The sequence below is a fragment of the Chiloscyllium punctatum genome, chromosome 3 (assembly GCF_047496795.1).
Source record: "Chiloscyllium punctatum isolate Juve2018m chromosome 3, sChiPun1.3, whole genome shotgun sequence".
NCBI lineage: Eukaryota > Metazoa > Chordata > Chondrichthyes > Orectolobiformes > Hemiscylliidae > Chiloscyllium > Chiloscyllium punctatum.
Window position 1 is genome coordinate 15,886,250 of NC_092741.1, and position 21,756 is coordinate 15,908,005.

The window sequence follows — 21,756 nt, forward strand, 5'->3', positions numbered from 1 at the left end:
CAAACTCACAAATCCAATACCATTTGGTTTGAAGGAAGTAATGAAGGGGAAAAATGCCTTCAGGCAATAAACTTCGCCTTTACTCATTCGCTAATAATGGCTACTCGGTAGTAATCACACTGTGGCATTGAAGTGTACAGGCTTGGTTCCGAGTCCCATTCTGTGTACATGACATACGGCAGCTTTGGGCAGTCTGAGCCAAAGCGGGAAAAGAAAATTATTTAGAGTCATCACTCTGCTTACAGCAGGGAGGCAAGGAGAAAAAACAAACAAGAATGAGGTTGGGTGGGGTGGTTGGAGAAGAGATATTCTTACTTCTCTCAGAGCAAAAAAAGAATTTCAGCTGCTGATATTTTCAGTCTAACATTTTCATGATAATAAACGATCACCTGTTTTCATTCTTGTAGCAACCCAGAAAAATGTATCAAACACACAACATCGAGTTTCTGTGGTAGCCCACAGGTCTGTATTGAGAGATTCATGCAGAGTGGTTTCATAGCCAGACTAGAATGTAGATTATTAAATTCAGTTACTTGGTATACAGAACTGGAATACAGTTGACTAAACATGCTGGTATTCTCACATTCGTCTGGAAAAAGATTTTGCCAACATTTCAGCAGTTGAAGCATTCAAGTGGCTAGACATATTTAAAAAGGAGCAGCATGCAAGGTTACACGGAGATGGCAGGGGAATTGCACTAAATGACATGCTTACTTGGCGACCCACTGTAGACATAATGGGTCAAATAGACTCTGCCTGCACTGTAATAATTCTACAATTCAGTATCAGATACAGGATGCATATCCTCCACTGAAGTTATGCAACTCCTCCTTGGATGGCCCCAGCGAGTTACTGTTTCACCAGATGCAAAACAGTGATAGACATCAAAAATTTCCCAGGCTGAATAACTGTGCTGTGATTAGTTTCTTCAACTGAGTCAAGATAAAATGGGAACAGGGTTGTGAGGGTCTTAAAACAGAGGTGGACAAAGAATAAAAGGCAGTAATTTCCACACCATAAATCTGGAGGTAGCCCTGGACAGATATCAGGCTAAGATATGAAAGTTTTACATATAGGAACACAGCTTATCAACACACTGCCCTACACTCACCTGAACAAGGTTCTGATGGGACAACAGCACCCCATGGAACTATACTCCAAAATAAAAATTGCCAGACAGAAGCAACTGAAAAGATCAGAGAACAACTTCATTACCTGTATACATCCAGCCAGGATACTGGTGGTCATTTTCTTGTAAAGACTTGCATATTTCTCACAGTCACTGACAAGATCGCGGAGCTCTCCAGCGAGCAGCAAAGCAGAACTGTGTTTGTCCAGTGCCTTTGACAGAATTTCCTTTGACCCAAGTCGACACATGACAACTGCATAATCCTTGTTTACTGTTGCTAGCCTGTGAAGAAACCTAATGAAATCCTGTAGTACCTGCAGGCACAGAATAAAAGCTTTTCAATTCTGAGATTGAATTGATCCAAGTTAACACATTCCCAAGCGCACTCCAGACAGGCAGCAAAACCAGAAAGCTCCACAATTGAACTTTCAGATGACACTGAATTAACCACTTAGTCAGAATAATGCAACTGATTGCTATGCCCCGAGACCGCAATAAGACAAGGAAGCCATATTAGCCAGAATACCTACTTCAAACGTGAGAAAATCAACTCAAAACATTTTATACATTGAAGTTGCAATGGGACATTCTTGATGGAGAGCTTATGCCTGAAACGTTGTTTCTCCTGCTCCTTGGATGCTGCCTGACCTGCTGAGCTTTTCCAACACTTGACTCTAATCTTCAGCATTGCAGTACTCACTTTCACATAGCTGCTATCTCACTGACACCAAAACCCATCCACTTCATTCGTGGGGAAGTAAAGAACACCTTTATGCGTTAACAGCAGTATCCATTAGTGGACTTTATTTTTAACCGCAAAGTAGTATCGGGAGACAGCTAGCTTCAACCTTTGCTCAAACCACATTCAGAAACCTTCATTTAGCAGAGTAACACGAAGTAGATGGTGCACCATTCACGGCAACACAGTAGGATCTTTGGCATTTACATGACATGGACAATTAGGATTTGATTGAAGTAGTTATTATTGCACAGATCATTCAGATGCTCGGCAAAGGCTTCAACAGTGAGCAAATGGCTGGAGCCCGATACATAAAGCAGGTCATGTAGTGTGTGGGCCTGTAGAAATCCCAATGCACATGTTGACTGGTAAACTTAGGTTTGCACATGGTTAGCAATATAAATTTCATTGGTGAATTTCTCAACTAACTCCTTTTCCTCAATGTGCCAGTTAAGGGCAAAGGTTTATCATAATGGCATGCGAACGTGCACACAGCAATGCTGTTGATATTTTTTCAACTTGGCATCTTTAAAGTATCTATCATTTCTTATGAGGTTCATATGTCTTTAAAAAAAGATGTGTCAGTTGTTACTTGTAAGAAGCATAAACTAATCAAACACAAACCACCTGGACTATTGTCCTATCATTTGAATAGAATGTGATCATAACATTACCAATCTCAATGTAGCGTTTGAAAGTGAAAAGCACAAATCAGCTGCTACAATTTCCGATTTAGGTAAAGCTGGCTTTAATGAGATGAGACAGAAGCTGTCCCTAAATCTGCTAACAGGTAAGACTATTGAAGAACAGTGGAGACTGTTTAAAGAAATATTTAACACAATACAAAACTAGTTTATGTCCCCCAGAGGGAAAAGCTCTACTTCACTGAAGAAAACAACCACAAACAACTAAAGAGATAAGACACTGCATAAAATCTAAAGAAAGGACTTGCAAAAATGCTAAAAACAGTACGGATCCTGCTGAATGGGAAAGATACAAAAACTAGCAAAGGGCCTCAAAGCAGCTCATAAAAGCTACCAAAAGGGATTATAAAAGGAACTTGCAAGGGACAACAAAAATCAAAAGAACAAGTTTTATGGTTACATTAAAGAGAAGACTGTGGTCAGGAGCAATGTTGGTTGACTAATGACTGAAATGGGGATACTGTCAATAAATATGAACCAGACTAGACCCCTGCATGTATTTTAAGAAGGTAACCTAGACCCTAACCTTTTCTTATTTTAAAGGCAGATGTGAAGCACTGTTTCAGATGTAACGTGACTGGTCAAACTACTCGACGTTAAGCAAAACAATTTATGGATGTGGATGTAGGTTTGCTTGCTGAACTGCAAGGTTCATTTCGACACCCTACTAGGTAATATCTTCAGACAAAACATCCAGAGCCTCAAGCTAAGCTACAAATCTTCTCAAAGCTCGCTAACATAATTTATTTAAACAATACAGTTAAAATATAAACAAAAGAAAGAGTAATTTAGAATAACTTAACTAACTTAACTGAATAATAGATACAGCACCTATTACTAATTAATTGTTCCAATATAGTAAAATCAAAAACACAGTCCTTGGCAAAAAGTGCAAATTCAAACAGATTCTCACATGCAATTCTCCAATCCAGGAGGAAAAAAATATCAAGAGAAAATGTGGAGAAAGTAGCAGCTAGGAGACATTCACTGAACCTTCTAACTCTTGAGCGCTAAAGACTTCTACTTAAAACTAAACCTAAAAACTAAGAAAAGCTGTAGAAAGCCTGGTCTGAGACAGCCGACCACACCCAGGAGGCTTCCATTGTTCCAACCTATACTCCAAGGCCTCTCAAATTGTTTATTTTCTTTCTCTGTCTTACATCTTGGGGAAAAAAAGGTCAAAATAACCTCTCAAAGTGACAGCATTGTCACAGGGAAACCGGGAAATAAATAGAATAATTACTTTTCCTTAGTATTTACAATAGAAAAGAAGCTTGCCAGAAGACCCAAGGAAATTAGTTGGTCAGAGACAAGGACTAAACAGAATTAATGCAAGTAAAACATTGGTAATTTCAAAATTTCAGAGTGACAAATCCCCAGAACATGACTTTGTGCATACAACCGTGTTAAAGCAAGTAAGGAAGCACATTGCAGATGCTCTAATATAATCTTTCAGAGTTCCCCATATACAGGAGTTGTCCCTCTGGATTGGGAAAACTGCCACTCATTCAGTTTTTTTTAAAGAAAGGCAAAAGAGGAAAACCAGGGAATTGCAGGCTAGTCTGTGGTGGGGAAAACTGGAGCAATCTATAATCCATAACAATGGTAGAATGGTCAATCCTACCAGTATAGTAACAGACTGATTCATGAGTGACAGATTTGTAATGACAACGGAAAATAGATTTTACCCTCTTTTCTCATTCTCACCACTGACCACACATCCAGCGTAATAGTCTCATTCTTCAGGACTTGGCAGGCTCAGTTGGTAATGGTACTACATAACCGTTCTTTAAGATAGATTTCAAAACTCATAAGATACCAGACTTACTTTCCAAACCATCACAAGAAAATATAAAGTATTCTACTTTATTAGAACAGTGTTATTCTACAGTGTTAGACAACTGAGAAACCTTGATTAAATGCAGAAAACCAGAACAGAATCAAAGGTGAAAGAGAGCACTGAGAGGGACAATACAAATTTGAATGCTCAAAGTCTATTCAAAGGTGATGGGAGAATTGATAGCCGAGAGGAGCCACTGCCTTTAGCCAGATGGAGAGAACTGAAGTAGAATTTGAGACAGTGAACAGAATCTTGATCTTAGTACAGTGCAGACATAGATAGTAGTTTACAATCAAAGTAGGTTAAAAGGTACAAGTAGATCAACAAAACAGCAGGATGAACAAGGAAATTTACAACATTTCTATCATACCTCTCTGTCATTATTATAGGCGCTCATGGATGACAAACATGGTTCGATGCTTTCATGCCAGGGCAACAAATCTTCAAGATAATTATCCAAAAACTTGCTCAAAATTCTAAAGTAAACCCAAACAAGACAGGTTATTCAAGGCTAGTTTTGACTTCATCAAACCCAAAAAAGGCAATCAAATAAATTAATGAATTGGTCAATGATTAATGGTAAAGACTTCAATGTAAGAAGTGATGTGAACAAAGCAGATGAGCTGACGGTACAGATAGAAACTTGGAATCTCAATATAATGGCTTAAAGGACTATAGAATTAACAGCTCTGCATTGTGGTTACAAGTGTTCAGGTGAGATGAGTGGAGGGAGGTGGTTGAATCCTGGTTGAAACAAATTACAGCTGAAAGTATGGATGACATGTTGTAAGAATGATCAAATTAGGCTATCAAGGTTGAACTAGTGAATAAAATTGGGATAGATATCAGTATAAATGGTATTTTGGGTGCATAATTTTCAAATTGCCTGAGAGAACATTTTTAGTCAATGTGTACCAAACTCTAAGAGATAGGATGTTCTAAATATGGAATTGGAATAAACAAAAATATACAACTGGGAAAAAAAAATTGTATTAGGGTTAGGCCAATTTTACTAAGCTGTGATCCATCAAAAATAGTTTAAAAAAGGTACTTTAAGGTAAATCAGTGTCAGAATATTGGCAGGCTTACAAGGAGATGATACTGAGGGTTCAGAATAATGGGATCTCAGTGCAGAGCACATTGTTTTCATAATTCTTCAGAGGCTGGTGGATATTGCTGGCTACTGCAGCATTTACTGCCATCCCTAACTGCCCTGGGGATGGTAGCAGCAAACTGCACTCTTGAACCACTGTGGTCTATGGGGTATAGGGGCATCCACAGTACTTATAGGAAAGGAGTTCCAGAATATTTACTTTTTAGCATGAAGGTACAGCAGGACAGCTCCACATCAGGACTGCTGGGTAGTTGGAGGCAAGCTTGTATCGCTGCCTCTGACCTCAGTGGTGTGCCTGTGCAAGTGCTGCCCTTGATCTTTTGATTAGATTACTTACAGTGTGGAAACAGGCCCTTCGGTCCAACAAGTCCACACCGACCCGCCGAAGCGCAACCCACCCATACCCCTACATTTACCCCCTTTTACCTAACACTACAGGCAATTTAGCATGGCCAATTCACCTGACCTGCACATCTTTGGACTGTGGGAGGAAACCGGAGCACCCAGAGAAAACCCACGCAGACACAGGGAGAATGTGCAAACTCCACACAGTCAGTCACCTGAGGTGGGAATTGAACCCGGGTCTCTGCCGCTGTGAGGCAGCAGTGCTAACCACTGTGCTGCTTTCTCAATGGTAGAAGGCAAGGAATTGGAAGATATAGTTGAAGGAAGAGTGGCAAGTTACTTTAGCCTGCAAGATGATACACACCATTCCACTGTGCATTGGTGGTAGAGGAAATAAATATTTAATAAGGTAAAAGAGGGACTAATTAAGTGGGCAACTTTGCCCTGGATGGTGTTAAACTTCTTGAGTGTTGTTACAGTTGCACTCATCCAGGCAAGTGGGGAGCATTCCATCACACTCCTGATTTATAGACAGTTTACAGGCACTGTGGAGATGGGAAGAGAGATTTTCGCCACAGAATTCCAACCCTCTGACCTTTTCCTGTTGCCAGAACATTTATACGGCTGGTCCAATTCAATTCTGATTAATGGCAATCCCCAGGATACAGTGCTGTGGGATTCAGCAGTGGTAATGCCATTGAATGCAAGGGAGATGGCCTGGTTCTCCCTTATTGGAGATGGTCATTGCCTGACACTTGTGTGCTCCTTCATCAGGTGGTTGTGCTCTGAAAGCTAGTGTTTCCAAATAAACCTGCTGTTGTGAGATTTTTAACTTTGTACACCCCAGTCCATTACCGGCATCTCCAAATCATAATTCAAGTTCAGTTCTTTTCTCTTATGTTTAGACCAAACTTCTAATGAGGTTGAGAGAAAAACCTTGTTCTGAAGTACAGGAAGCTTTACTCTCTATCTAGCCAGGTTTTATCTAAACAAGCTACTTCAATACTCTGTCATATACCGTATGATAGCTTGCTGCACAGCTTTCTCAGAGCGGAAATGGTCCAATCCCTGCAACAGTGACTGGAAGGCTTCTTTATCTTTCATTATGTCTTCAATTTGAGTTTCCAGCCCAGTTGTCTCATCACAAATCCAACGTTCCAATGAAAGAATGATTTCTTTGGTACCACTCTGCTCCTTTAAACTCACAAGCAGCATCTTCAATTCAGCATCCTTGAGATTTAAAGCCTCTTTTGATCCTGAAACATTTAATAATAACTTCACTATTAGTCAACCAGTGAACAAGTATTCCCTGCAGGGAAATATCAATTAATTATTTAGGAGTGATACTGCAATTAAAACAGGAGTCACTGCAGCTAATTATTGTATTTCAGCTATGTCCCACATTAAGTCAATTGGTGGAACATTAATCCAGAATCTTTTTATCTAAAGATACTTTAATGGATAATTTAGATCAATCCTTTGTAAAATATTTGGAATCTTTCATTTTTTTGGGCAAATAACCCAAATCTAAAATACCTCACATCGCTAAGTTTATCAATCGTGTTCATTTCATCAGAGCTACAAATCGCAATTAAGGAAATACAGCCGTTTGCATTCAATAAAATACACCAAAATCCTGAAAAAAAGCAATAAACTAATAAACAGTTCATCTCATATGGTCAATAGAATATAAAACAGACCTGATTGCAGCAACTTGCTTGAATCTACGAAAAATTCCCCAAAAGGTTTTATAGATGTGAGAGATGGCAAATGGATAAGCTAACATGCTTGGTCTATATGCAGATTTTAATGAGGATCAGAATGGAAAAATAATTAAAGTTAGTTCTAACCCTCCGAGTCAGATTTGTGAATTGATAACGGAGCACTGTCTTAAATCTGAAGGGACTTCCAAAGTGCTAACAGTGTTGAGAGTTCCAGTATCTTATATGGGTAAAATGAAAGAAAGACAAAATATTCCCAGCTCGGGAAAGTGTGACACGAACGATGCAAGTGGTGGTGTTTCCATGTGCATACTGCCTGTCTTTCTAGACAATACAGATTGCAAACTTGCAAAGTATTCTAGAAAAAGTCAAAGCAAGTTAGTGCAGTGGATCCTGTAGAGGGTAAACACTGCGATTAGAGATGCCAGGGGTGCCAATCACACAGGCTTTGGCCTAGATGGTATCAAGGCTGCTGAGCATTATTGAAGCTGAACTCATCCAGGCAAGTTAACCATACTCCTGACTCATGCCTTGGAGATGGTGAGAAGGTTTTGGCACAATGAACTGAGAAATATAAATGGCTCATTCAAACAATATGAACAAGGAGGAAGAGTATGCCACTCAGTCCTTGAGGCTGCTCTGCCATTCAAAAAGAGCATGACTGATCTGATTGTAACCTCAAATCTGCATTCCCACCAATCAATAACAACCTTCCAACCATACTAAACTGGAATTTGCCTACCTGTGCAAGATTGTGCTTCCACCATCTTTTCAGGAAGACAGTGTTCCAAAGAATCTCAACCACGAGAAAAAATACACAGCACAAACAGGTGATCTCTTTAGTAATATCTAGCTCTGGATTCTTCTGTAAGAAACATCCTCGCCAGATGTAGCCTGTCAAGGCTTCTCAGGACCATGTACATTTCAAACAAGCCACCTCCAACATATTTAAAGTCCATCAGAAAAAGGCCTAGCCTGTTCAACCTTTTCTAAGAAGATAATCCACTCATTATAGCTTTTAATCAAGTGACCCTTTTCTGAACTAATTCTAAAGCATTTACCATCATTCCTTAAGTAAAGTGACCAATTCTGTGCATGGTACTCCAATTGCAGTTATACCATTGCCCTTTGTAACAGAAGCATAATCTTCCTATTTCAGTACTGAAGATTGCCAGCATTAAGATGCTTACCTGAACAAACATTACATGCAGAAACTATTCTATATTTTAATAGTATTTTAAAGGACCAACTTCTTTTACCTTTGTTCTCAATTCCAGTGGAGAGTTTGTGGTTCAGAGAGATGTTACTGAGGGCCATAATAGCAAGCATCTGTTGATGACTGCCTGTGGAACTGCTTCCACTTCCAATACAGCTATACAGAATTGGGCAGATGTCACACGATACTAATAATTCTGCAAGACTTTTGTGATTAGAAACCAGCATAATAACAATTAACAAGCCATCCTGAACTGCAGAGGAACACCTAGAAGGGAAGAATATGGCAGCAATTAGGAGGGAAAAATACTATCAGGTGTTGGGTGAGTCCACATAATTCTACGCGATGGCAATATCATGTTAGTATTCACTAAGGATTTATTTCAATCCAATGGTTAATAGCATTTTCAGAAACATCCAAGTGTATAAACAGTATAACAACATTTGCTGCTCAAGACAGTTTCAACACTTCTTGAAGAATACAATTTCAAATCTATTCAATAAATGCAGAAATGGCTCATATAACATTGTGTTCCTAAAAAAAATGGAAAAGGTGTTAAATAAAACTCATTTGCCCTTAAGGCAGCATTGATATGGACAACTTGTGCCCCTGACTTGTAGTGTTTACTTTCTAAGACTGTCTTGAATCTACTGACCAAACACCCTCCTCACTTTTGGTCTTTCTTTCTAACCCATTTACTACCTTCACTACCCAATTCTCCTGCTCACTATTTCCCTCCATTTTCCTGTCTCTCTTTTGAACCCAAATCCAAAGCGAATGCTCAGGAGTCAGAGGGATAGTACGTGGGAGGCTCAGGAAGGGCACCCAGTGTGTAAATAAAGGTGATGGCAAGTGGGGAGGGCAGTAGGGTGAAGGGGGGAAGTAGTGGGGAAGGAGATTCAAACCTGAGGGTTAAGAGAGGAGACAAGCAAAGTTTGTTTTAAAACAAAATGTACACAGTAACTCCACTAAAATAATAATGGACTAGGCACTTTTCAGGAAGCTAATTTACAACCTGCAATAAATACAACCGTGCTATTGGAATACAGATTACATAAGGAATATCCCTGTATTCCAAACTATCAATGGCTCACCTAATACTCAAGTTGCCATTTGACTGCCAAGTTTGGAAACATGGTATTTAAATTTGCCCTGATTTAACTGCTGGATTGTGCTGAGTAGTTGGTCACAATTATTTGACTATGTAGTACTTTTGAAATGGCATGAAGCAAAAGAAAGAAGAAATCTGAACGAACACCTCCTCTTCATTGCAATCTAGTAATTCCCACCAGAAAGCACACAAACAAACACTTGGTTCCAGGGTGAATGGCCTGTAGATAATTGGCAGAAATACTTATACTGGGAGAGGCTGGATAAGCAGCTGTCAGAAGATAACCAGCATGCACAGGGAACAAGAAGAGGTCAAGTGCAGTTGCCATGCATTACAGGGGGAGAATTTTCAAAGACCTCAACCTCAGGAAGAAATATGGATGCACAAGAAAACAAAAACAAACACCAATGAAACCGTGTCCCCTGAGAATGCTCCTTACCCTGATGTGTTCATCATTTTCGCAACAGCAGCAGGAATAACATTGAGCAGCCCTTTGGAATCCTGGGTAGAGGCTGAACCAATACTGGCAAAGATTTCAAGAATTATCTGGGCATCAGCTTCTGCCAGGTGAGGCCGAACACTTTTAGTTCGCATGTCGTATTTACTGGCTCCAGTCAAGATTTTTAGAGTCTGTTGAGGTAAACATCAGTTTTATGTCCTAATTTATTAAGAACTATATTAAATAATTAAAAGCAGAAAAAGTATTGTTGCAAGAATATCCTTGTCACTAGTTTTATAAGGAAAAGCCTTGAACCCCTCATGTCCTCAGTGTGTACTGCACACCACACAGCCAATGACATACTTTGCAAATATACTTACTATTGTAATGTTGGAAATGCAACAACTGAATTATATTCAGCAAAGCCTCATGAACTACAGGAGAACAATGATATGATATCAAGTTTAGCACTGCTGTTTGAGAGAAAATTATGAGCAGGACGCCAGGTAACATCTTCTGCAGTTTCTCTAGATTATACTAAGGAGCCTTTCATATCCACCTGAGTGGGTAAAAACAGTCAGGTTCCTTTAGTATTGCAATGGAGGGCCAGCCTAGATTGTGTACTCAGGTTTGTGGAATGGACCTTAAATCCACAACCTTCAGACCCCATGTGCTACTTGAACCATGGCCGTTATACTTATACTTGGCAACCCATTTTCCCTCCTTCATGTTAACTGTATGGTGGACAAAATAAAATTATAGCATACATAAAATAGCACAGAAAGCAAACGAGACCACAAAGTGTAAGTACTGATCTACTGCCAGAGTCCAAAATTCCAACCCCCCCCCCCCTCTCACTCATTCACATTTAACCAGGTTAGGAGAGGTCAGATAATCATTAATGCTTCGGATTAGAAATTCACCACAAATGGTTAAAAAAAAAAATAGCTGTACAATCAATTGGATGTTCTCTGGTGAAGGGGTCCAATCTGCCCTGCATTTCCAGTTGATTTGCATTGTAAGTGTACTTATGTTATCAGCACATTCCTGCTGCACACATTCTGAAGACCAGAAGTTTATATCTAATTAGGAAGATGCTGTCTTATCTGTCTTGTGATAACCTCCTATACGACATTAGAACAGCTTTTGGCCACTCAGCCCATCGAATCTGCTCTGCCATTTGATCATGGCTGATATGTTTCTCACCCCATTCTCCTGCCTTTTCCCCGTAACCTTGACTGGTATGGGGATACCAATCAAGAACCTCTACCTTAAATACACTCAATGACTTGGGTTCCACAGCCTTCGGTGGCAATGAGTTCCACAGACCCACCTCCTTCTGGCTGAAGAAACTCCTTATGATTGCAGTTATAAAAGGTTGTCCTTCACTCTGAAGCTCTGCCCTCAGGTTGTCGTGTCTCTCACTAATGGAAACACCTGCTCCATGCTACTCTATCCAGGCCTCTTCTGTACTCTAAGCTTCAATAGGTGCCTGAATCCCCTATCCTTCAAAATTCCAATGAGTGCTGTTGCTCACACGACAAGCCCTTCATCCTTGGGACCATTCTTATAAACCACCTCTCAACCTTCTCTGATGCCAGTACATCCTTCCTTAGACACAAAGCCCAAAACTGCTCACAATATCCCAAATGCAGTCTGACCAGAGCCTCATACAGCCACTGCATATGTTGCTGCTCTTGTATTCCAGCACTCTTGAAATGAATGTAAACATTGGAGGAAGAACACATCATCTTCCGCCTTGGGGCCCTGCAACTACATGGGTTTAATGTGGATTTCACCAGTTTCCTCATTTCCTCTTCGCCAATCTTATCCCAGTCTCAAGCCTCCAATTTGGCGCCGCCCTCTTGATCTGCCCATCATCTTTCCTATCTACTTTCTCCAGCCTCCCCTCTGACCTATCACCTTCTCCCTCAGCTTCATCTACCTACTGCATTTCCAGCTACCTTCCCCTAGCCCCATCCTCTCATCTCTCAGCTCCTGCCCCCCACCCACTTGTCTCTCAGCCCTCCCTGGCTCACAAGCCTTATTCCATGAAGGACTTATTCCCAAAATGTCGATTCTCCTGTTCCTTGGATGCTGCCTGACCTGCTGAGCTTTTCCACCATCACTCAACTCTGATCTCCTGCATCTGCAGCCCTCCCTTTCTCCTAACATTGCATTTGCCTTCCTAGCTGCAAAGTGAACCCTGCATGTTAACCTGAAGAGAATCCTGAACGAGGACTGCCAGATTTTATGCTTCAGATTTCTGAAACCTTTCCAATTTAGAAAATAGTTCATGTCTCCATTCTTCCTACCAGAATACATAACTTCACACTTTGCCACGATGTATTCCATACACCACTTATCTGTCCACTCTAACCTGTTCAGGTCTTCTGTTTCCTCAATCCCATCTGTCCCTCCAGCTGTCTTGAGTCATCTATAACAATGTCCTCAGTTCCTTCATCCAGATCATTAATGTATTACATGAATAGTTGTGGTCCCAACACTGACCCTTGCAGAACTCCACTCGTCACCGGTTGCCATCCTGAAAGAGATGCCTTTATCCCTTCTGCCTTTGCCTTCTGCCATCAGCAAATCTATGCCAGTTCCTTGCCCTAACACTATGGGTTCATCGTATTTAGCAGCCTCCTGTGCAGCACCTTGTCAAAAGCCTTCTAGAAATCCAAACAGATCCAAACTTGCTCTCTATCTAACATGCTCATTATCTCCTTAAAGAATTCTAACAGATTTGGCAGACATGACCAACTCTTGAAGCAGCTGTACTGAGACATTCCCATCATCATTCCTTCAGCAAACTGATTTTGTCAAAGTAACAATGCAGAACTTCTACCAGCTGGTGTTATTGGCAATTTCCCCAAAGCAGATGCTCTCCCCTCACTCTGATCACTGGAATGCAAGTTAATTCTACAAGCTGTTCATGTGCCTTGATGTCCAAAACTAGCAACAATCTAATTTGCTCAACAAAGGGAGATTTTAAATCAGAAGTCAGTAGGAAGAGTTGCCATTCATGTACCTCAGTGCTGGAAATAACAGTGGATAAAACTGAACTGGGAAAGAACTGAAAACAAAGTCTGCTGTGTGTAAATTCCAGCTGACATCATCATTACAGGGGTTACAGATTTTTAAATTGTTGGGATTCAATTGTGGGATCTTGCACTAGAATTTTAATTTTGCTGAGTTAAATAACTTTGCTTAGTTAAATAGGTAGAATGGGTATGACCGAGGACAGGCCATTAACAAAATTGTTATCTGAGCTGAAGGGAAAACAATACAGTTATCTCAATGCCCTTCTAGTAGTATTTTGTAAAATTAGATGGGGAAGAAATAAAAGACACCTGGTTTCATCAGGAGGAAAGGAAAAAGAGAAACATTTCTCAGTTCGAAACTTACAGCGAGTGCAGCCTGCTGAACAAGTGCTGAATTCTTGTGCTCTTGCATACAGGAAAGAACACTTTTGATTCCTCCCTCTGTGGCAAACAAGGCTCTCCAGTCATAACGCTGCATCAGGATGTAAATCAGCCGCAAACAGGTGACAACAAGGGGCTTTTCCTTGGATAAACTGGTCAATTCTTCCACAAGCACTTTGATCAGTTTGTCCCTTTGGTTAAGGCCAGAATCCACTTTCAAAGTCACCTTCTCTCGCGTGCTGTCCTCCTCCAACATTTTAGTAATGAACTTGAAACCTGCAACCTGCAAACTGATATCAGAGCTTGACTTCTTCATGATCTCTACTACCTCCCCCATCTTCTCCAAATTTGTTTTGCGTCCAGTCACTTTTGGACAGCTGAATACTAATGGGAAAAACAAACAATCATTTTAGTACAAGTCATGTCCTGATTTCATGGCTTCAGCAGCAGCTGACATCACCGTGGCACATTCACACCCTTCCTGGATACCATTTAAAGCCTTGTTCAGCCTCCAATCTATCCACATGGCTGCAATCAGACTTCCCTGGAGCAAATTTCTGTTTGTGTATCCTTTCAAAGCTGTAGTGTCCAGCATTGAAGGAACTGGGCACTTACCCTTGCAGAAGGGAAGTGGGGGATAAAATTTGACAGAGGCGTTTTAGATCGTGAGAGATTTGGACCAAGTAGAAACCATCCTTATTATTGGAAAAGTGGAAAAACGATTCAAAAAAATTCGGAGGGGCAGAGTTAATCTGCTCTTAGAGAAGCAAGTTTTGACCAAAGATAGTCAGAATTGCTTCATCAGGGAGATCATTTCTGACAGATTTGTTCAAGTCTCCATGTTGACTAGATGCGTAGATGAGGTTAGGGCAGTGGATCTGGTTTATTTGGGCTTTGATAAGGTCTTTGACAAGTTCTCCCATGGTAGATTGGACAAGATGGTAACAACCCATTGAGTCCAAGGCAATTTGGTAAATTGGTTCCAAAATGAATTTTGTGGGAGGAGACAGAGTGGTGATCAAAAGGGGTTTTTATGATTGGAAGCCTGTGCCCAGTGGTGCAGGTTGAGTCTGTGATTAAGAAAGCGAATGCAATGTTGTCTCTTATCTCAAGAGGGTTGGAATATAAAAGCAGAGATGTACTACTAAGACTTTATAAAGCTCTGGTTAGGCCCCATTTGGAGTACTGTGTCCAGTTTTGGTCCCCACACCTCAGGAAGGACATACTGGCACTGGAACGTGTCCAGCGGAGATTCACACGGATGATCCCTGGAATGACAGGTCTAGCATATGAGGAACGACTGAGGATACTGGGATTGTATTCGTTGGAGTTTAGAAGATTAAGGGGAGACTTAATAGAGACGTACAAAATAATACATGACTTGGAAAAGGTGGATGCTAGGAAATTGTTTCTGTTAGGCGAGGAGACTAGGACCCGTGGACACAGCCTTAGAATTAGAGGGGGTCATTTCAGAACAGAAATGCGGAGACATTTCTTCAGCCAGAGAGTGGTGGGCCTGTGGAATTCATTGCCACGGAGTGCAGTGGAAGCCGGGACGCTAAATGTCTTCAAGGCCGAGATTGATAGATTCTTGTTTTCTAGAGGAATTAAGGGCTACGGGGAGAACGCTGGTAAGTGGAGCTGAAATGCGCATCAGCCATGATTGAATGGCGGAGTGGACTCGATGGGCCGAATGGCCTTACTTCCACTCCTATGTCTTATGGTGCACCCCAAGGTTTAGTGCTGGATCCTTTGCTACTGGTCATGCATAAGGATCCAGATATGAATGTAGAAGGAGTGATCAGAAAGTTTGCAGATGACATGAAAATTAGTTGTGCTGTAAATAGTGATAAGGAAAGCCTTACACTACAGAAAATCACAAATGGGCTGTTCAGATGGACAGAACAGTGGCAAATGGAATTTAATCCTGAAGACTGCGATGTGATGCATGCTCAGAGGATAATTCTGGTTTCCCTGCTATAGGAAAGATGTTGCAAAATTTTAAAGGATTCAGAAAAAGATTTTCAAAAGGTGTTGCCAGAGTTGGAGGGTTTGAGCTATAGAGAAAGGCTGTATAGGCTGGGGCTGTTTTCCCTAGTGCGTCGGAGGCTGAGGGGTGAACTTAAAGAAGTTTATATCATCATGAGGGGCATAGATAGGATGAATAGCCAAGGTCTTTGCCCCAGGGTAGTGGAGTACAGAACTAGAGGGCATAGGTTTAAGATGAGGGGAAAGATTTAAAAGGGACCTAAGGAGTAATGCTTTCACTCAGAGGGTGATGCGTGTATGGTACGAACTGCTAGAAGAAGTGGTAGAGGCTGGTACAATTACAACATTTCAAAAGGCATCTGGATGGGTATATGAATAGGAAGGCTTTAGAAAGAAATGAGCCAAGTGCTGACAAATAGGACTAGATTAATTTAGGATACTTGGTCGGCATGGATGAGTTAGACTGAAGGGTCTGTTTCCATGCTGAGTAGCTCAATGATAACAAGGCAAGAGAGTACATGATGAATATTAGGATGCAACATCAGAGTCTATTTTCTGATATTTAATTGCATTTGATATTGCATAAATAACTATATGGGTCCAAAGCATTTTACTTTCAAGAATAGCACTAAGTGCCTGCTCACTTATCCTCCACAGTGGAGATAAAATCAGTTAAATTAGGATTTTAAACCAACACCTACATATGCTGCAGTTCCACAGCTTGTGCCCAGAGGGCTATATGGTTTACATTTTTAAACCGTTAGTTGCTGAGCAGATACATGGTTGACATTCAACCTTTCTCTGAAATGGTTAGAAAATCATTCAGTTCAAGAACAATTATAGGTGGGCAAAAATGCCAGCCCCACAGGTGATGTCCATATACTATAACAGAGAAAAGAAAATTAAGTAAAAATGATATCCTGATTGCCCCCAGCACCAGGAACACTGACCTTTCAGTTTTTCTTCCAGATCATCAGGTAGCTCCAATTCCTCCATTTTTCCCATCTCTGGTGGCTGTGTGGCATCATTTTTGGCTGAAATAGTTGCAGTGTTTGTAGGATCTGGAGAAACCTCTTTCTTGGCTTTCTTTGATTGAGAGGCAGATGATCCTGAAGCAATTGAACCAGTGGTGCCAGGCAGGGAAACATACTCCATATTGGTTAATGCACTTGAGAAGTTGTCCTGGTCCAGCCCTTTCTTCTTTAAGTAGTGTTTAGTGTAAACGTGAGAACACTCCAAGTCATTCAGGTAGGCTGAAGGGCAAAAGGGTCTCAAGAACTGAAGCAGCTTCTGTGCAAGCTCTGATGGTACGATCAACTGAATCAACACACTCTCATCCGTTACTGAAATCTGCAGAAGAGATTCAAAACGGACTCAAACCTTACTGGCAATTGACAACTCCTATTCTAAATAAATAACATGCTGATATTTCTAACATTATATGACACTATGATTATTATATTTCATCAAAGTTAAAATAAAGTTTTTGATTCGAACATTTTAATAGAGTTTTATCCTACACTTCACATGTAAAGTGAAGCACTGAGTCAAATGGGCCAAAATACCCAGCCTCCACAGCTTTCTGATCTAAACCAGTGAGGCATGAGGGCTGCTACACTGTACATGGTAGCATTTCTGTTGTATTACTCTCTGATCCTGTGGGCAGGAAAAATGAGCCAGCAGAATTGAAGTCATAAACCAACACGACAGCTGGGGAATTTACACTAAAATAAATAAGACTGAACTAAAGAGCTAACACAGGTAATAGTGGTCATAAAACTAGTGCACTCATTAAAAGCCATCCTATTCATCAATGTGCTTATATTTTCATTGAGAATGTGGTGTCGCAGGCCATGCCAGTGTTTATTGCCCAGAAGGCAATTAAGAGTCAACCACATTGGAGTCACATATAAGCCAGATCAAGTAAGTGGTTTAGTGAACTAGGAGGGTTTTTCCAAACAATCAACAATGATTTCATGGTCATCATTAGACTCAATCTGCCACGGTGGGATTCAAATCCTGGCCCCGCAAAACACTCGCCAGAGTCTCTGGATTAATATTTGATCCAAAATAGCGCTTGGCCATCACCTGCCTTGCTGAAATCTGTTACTTCTTAACCTGGTCTGGGCTCCACGCTAACTCTAGATCTAAAGCAAAATGGTTCATTTTCAACTGCCTTTCAGAATGGCCCGAGTGTCACTCACTTCTATCAAATGTGCAATATTAAACTAAATACAGCTCTATAGGAAAAGTCTGACCAGATGGATACAGTCTATGAAAAAGGCAGCTCATCTTCGAGAGCAATTAAGGATTTACAACAAATGCTCATCTGGTGATGCATACATTTTGAGTGTGCAAAAAAAAATAAAAAGGGCTCAGATCCTGAATTTGTTTTTGGGCCGTAGAAGACAATCAGCCAGGATCCCAGCTGCTGATTGCATTTTGCAAATCTGTTGCCAAGTGTGTGATTTAAAAGTTACGTTACAGCATTAGAGTCTATTGCCCAAGTCCCACAGTTGAATATCCTGTTGGCTGGGCCAGCATTTATTGTTTTACCCAAGGTGTTGTTTGGGTGGTGGTGAGCTGCTTTCTTAAACTCCTACAGTTCATTTGGTGTCACAATGCGGTCAGGAAAGGAGACAACAGATTTAGGGCAGCAAAACTAATATGATCACCATAGAATGTCACATTAAATTGGCAAGGTGGTGAATTGCAGCAGCACTGACATTCTAGATGGGTTGATACAGTCAAACTTTGGATCTCAAACCATGGCTTTCAGCCATCACTCAGTTCTGACCTGATCTTCCAAGTTCTGTCTAATGATATCAATAGCTTCCTGCTGCTGTTTTGGTTCCAATTTCTTGATGAAGAAAAGCACCTCCCACCACTCTGAGCGGCTGAGTGTTGAGGAATCTTCAGCAATGCTCTCTGACAGATAAGGCAGTGAGTACAGTCCACCTGGCGGCTTATGGAAAAACGTCTGGGCAACTGGAAAACAATATTTTTATAAATGTAATACAGCTTTGAAAGTGTGAGTGGATTCTCTGGAGATTCTCAATTCGCTAGCATCAAAAATGTTTTTGTTGAAAAAAAAAAATCGGTGTTTGAGATAGGTAGAGTCACTTCCAAAATAATGAAGGGACCACAATAGTAATTCAAACCAAATTGTTCACTGTGCAACAGCATTCAAATACGAAGGAAAACAAAATATAAAATGAAGATAGATAAATGAAGCAGCAGAACTGAGTCACTCGGAACAGAACAGAGTTCCAGAGTAAGTGGCAAATAATATTAATGCTACAAGTACCAGGCAATGACCATACCCAAAAGAGAAAATCTAACCATTCTTGACCTTGCTAATTCCCACCACCATCATCCTTTGGAGTAGCACTGACTCATTCCATCACAAAGCCGTATGATCAGTTTCATTTCATCTTTCATCAGCATTTAACAAAATACTTTTTCACAAGTTGAACAGCTCAAGGGTATCAGCAACCTTCTGCCCCTTGGCTTTGACACCACTATTTGTTTCAATAACAGCTCTTGCACTGTATTTACGATCCCACACAGGAAATTTTAATCTCTCCTTTATGGTGTTCTAATGCTCTTTAGGGCATGAAATCTGCTGTCCTCACCTTGTCTGGCCTGCAAATGACATGCCCAAGAATATCAACATACCCCTTTCTAGATTGACCACCCACCATGTCCTACTCCTTTGAATACTGATGCAAAGTGTTCAGTAACAACCTCACCCAATCCTTGACTCCACACAAATTCCCTTCGTCCTTGAGTGAACCTGCCCTTTCTCTGGCTACCCTCTTGCCCTTTATATACATAAAATACCTTGAGATTTTCCTTAATTCTGTTTGCTAAGGACATTTCATGGCCCTTTTTAACACTAACTGCTTTGAGCGCTTTTCTGCTATTGCTCGCATTCCTCAAGGGCTCTGTTGCCTTCAGTTTTCTAAAACCTAAGATGCATCCTCCCCCTTTTTGATAATGCTCACAATTTCTTGTCATCCAAGGCTTCTGTATCTTACCAACTTTCATTTTCACAGGAACATAACTGGTCCTAAACTTTAATCAACTCAATCTCATTCTTCTAAACTCCAATGAGTATAGGCGTAACCTACTCAACCTCTCCTCAGAAGAGGATCTCTCCATATATCAGATCATCAAATTCTACATTCAAAAATAACACCTAATGAGAACTACAACACCTTCAGCTACAATTGTCATCAAATCTTAATCATTTCCCGATTATCTCTGAATTCCAAAAGATAGCAACATATGATAATGTCGCAGGGAACTTCAAGGTAAGTTGCGTCTTTCGCATGTTTTAGTTGTGGATACCGTTACCTGTTGTTAGTTTAAGGTGTTCAGCCAGCAATGAGGCTTTCTCCTGTGATTCCTTCTCCACCTGTCCACTTGTTCCATCCCCAATGATCTCGATCATGTGCCAGTGCACCCAGTATGTTCTATTCAATTGGTGCCAGAAAACCTAAAAATAAAAATAATTGAATAAATGTAGAATCAGGATCCACCATCTCTTCACCACATCTCTCAGACAGCCATTACACAACCTGCCCTCATCCAGAGAAAAATATGCTTGGAACTGAACTGATGAATTTTTTTAAAAAGCCAAATCCTTAAAACACAATTCCTCACCCTCTAATTAAGGATAAACCAACATTAGAAGGACATGAGACCCTCCGAAGCCTGTCAAAGTCTCCAAAGGCATATATCAACAAAGACTGGTAAAAAGGGGAGTACGGCTGATCAGGGACCAAAAGGGAGATTTACACATGGAGGCAGAGGAGCACGAAGTACTAAATAAATACATAAGTAAATGCAAAGGAAATGGATGCTATTCAGGTCATTGTGTCAGAGAATGAAACTGGAAGGACTCAAAATTTGAGAAGGAGGAAGTGTTGGATATATTGTTGGCACTTCAAGCTGACAAGTCATTAATATTGGATGGATCCAAGGACTTTGAAGAGCGTGGAAATTGCAATAGCACTAGTAATAATATTTCAGACTGCCCGACACTCGGAAAAGCCAGAAGACTGAAGAATTGCAAGTATGACGTAATAGTTCAATAGTGCAAAGTGAAGACCAGCAATTACAGACCGGTCAGTTTCATTTCAGGGGTGGGAAACATTGAGAAACAATTACTCAGTACAGAGTTAGCAGTCAAATAGAAAAAGGTAGGTTGAGCAAGACAGCCAATATATTTCTAAGGAGCAATCATGTTGAACTAATTTGATAGAGGTGTGTGAAGAGATAAGAGAAGGGGTTGATCAGGCTAATACTATTGCTATGGTACAAAAGGACTTACAGAAGCCATTTGATGCCTTGCCACACAACAAATGCCAGAAAAGTCATAGCTTATGGAATAAAAGGGACAGCTGCAATGTACATACAAAATTGGCTGAGGGATACGGAACAGAAATTGGTCAATGAATATTTTTTGGGCCAATGCAAAGTTTGTAGTTGGTTTGCCCAGGACTGATATTGAGCCCCCCCCACTTTCCTTGATATACAGTAAAATCCACTACATCTGAAATCACAAAGCATGAATTCACCTATCCACATCCAAAAAAGACCAAGATTCAACATCCACAGGCAAAAGTTGAGTATCTGCAATTTTTAACCTATTTTTAAACAAGCTCCACACTTGTGAATTTCACCATTCCCAGGATTCTCAGGAACCAAACCCTTGTGGATAAGGAGGAATGACTGTGTAGCAAGTTTGTAGTTGATTCAAAATTTGAAAGCATTGTAAACTGTACAACAGTGTAGAATTCGAAAATTACACTGACAAATCGATGGACATAGAATTTAAAAACGAAAAAGGAGCATATTGCTGTGAACGTACTATATATCTAACCGTTCAAGAGGAACGGAAGATCAGATATCTAAACAAATTTCAGGGAAATTTTGATGTATAGGATAGTGGTAGTATGAGAATACAACCATCC

The 21,756-nt window shown here is 40.5% G+C and overlaps 1 protein-coding gene across 2 annotated transcripts in view; it reads right to left on the reverse strand.

The window, feature by feature from the left end:
- Positions 1 to 21,756, reverse strand: part of LOC140455883 (cullin-9) — a 164,092-nt gene that overhangs the window by 87,969 nt on the left and 54,367 nt on the right. For both annotated transcript variants that reach the window (XM_072550693.1, XM_072550692.1), the window contains exons 4-12: positions 20,135 to 20,276; positions 18,573 to 18,763; positions 16,726 to 17,125; positions 13,770 to 14,170; positions 10,359 to 10,549; positions 8,852 to 9,075; positions 6,890 to 7,127; positions 4,783 to 4,888; positions 1,216 to 1,443 (exon numbers count right to left, since the gene is read on the reverse strand). In XM_072550693.1, the coding sequence (XP_072406794.1) occupies positions 1,216 to 1,443; positions 4,783 to 4,888; positions 6,890 to 7,127; positions 8,852 to 9,075; positions 10,359 to 10,549; positions 13,770 to 14,170; positions 16,726 to 17,125; positions 18,573 to 18,763; positions 20,135 to 20,276 (2,121 nt within the window). The remainder of the gene's footprint in view (positions 1 to 1,215; positions 1,444 to 4,782; positions 4,889 to 6,889; positions 7,128 to 8,851; positions 9,076 to 10,358; positions 10,550 to 13,769; positions 14,171 to 16,725; positions 17,126 to 18,572; positions 18,764 to 20,134; positions 20,277 to 21,756) is intronic.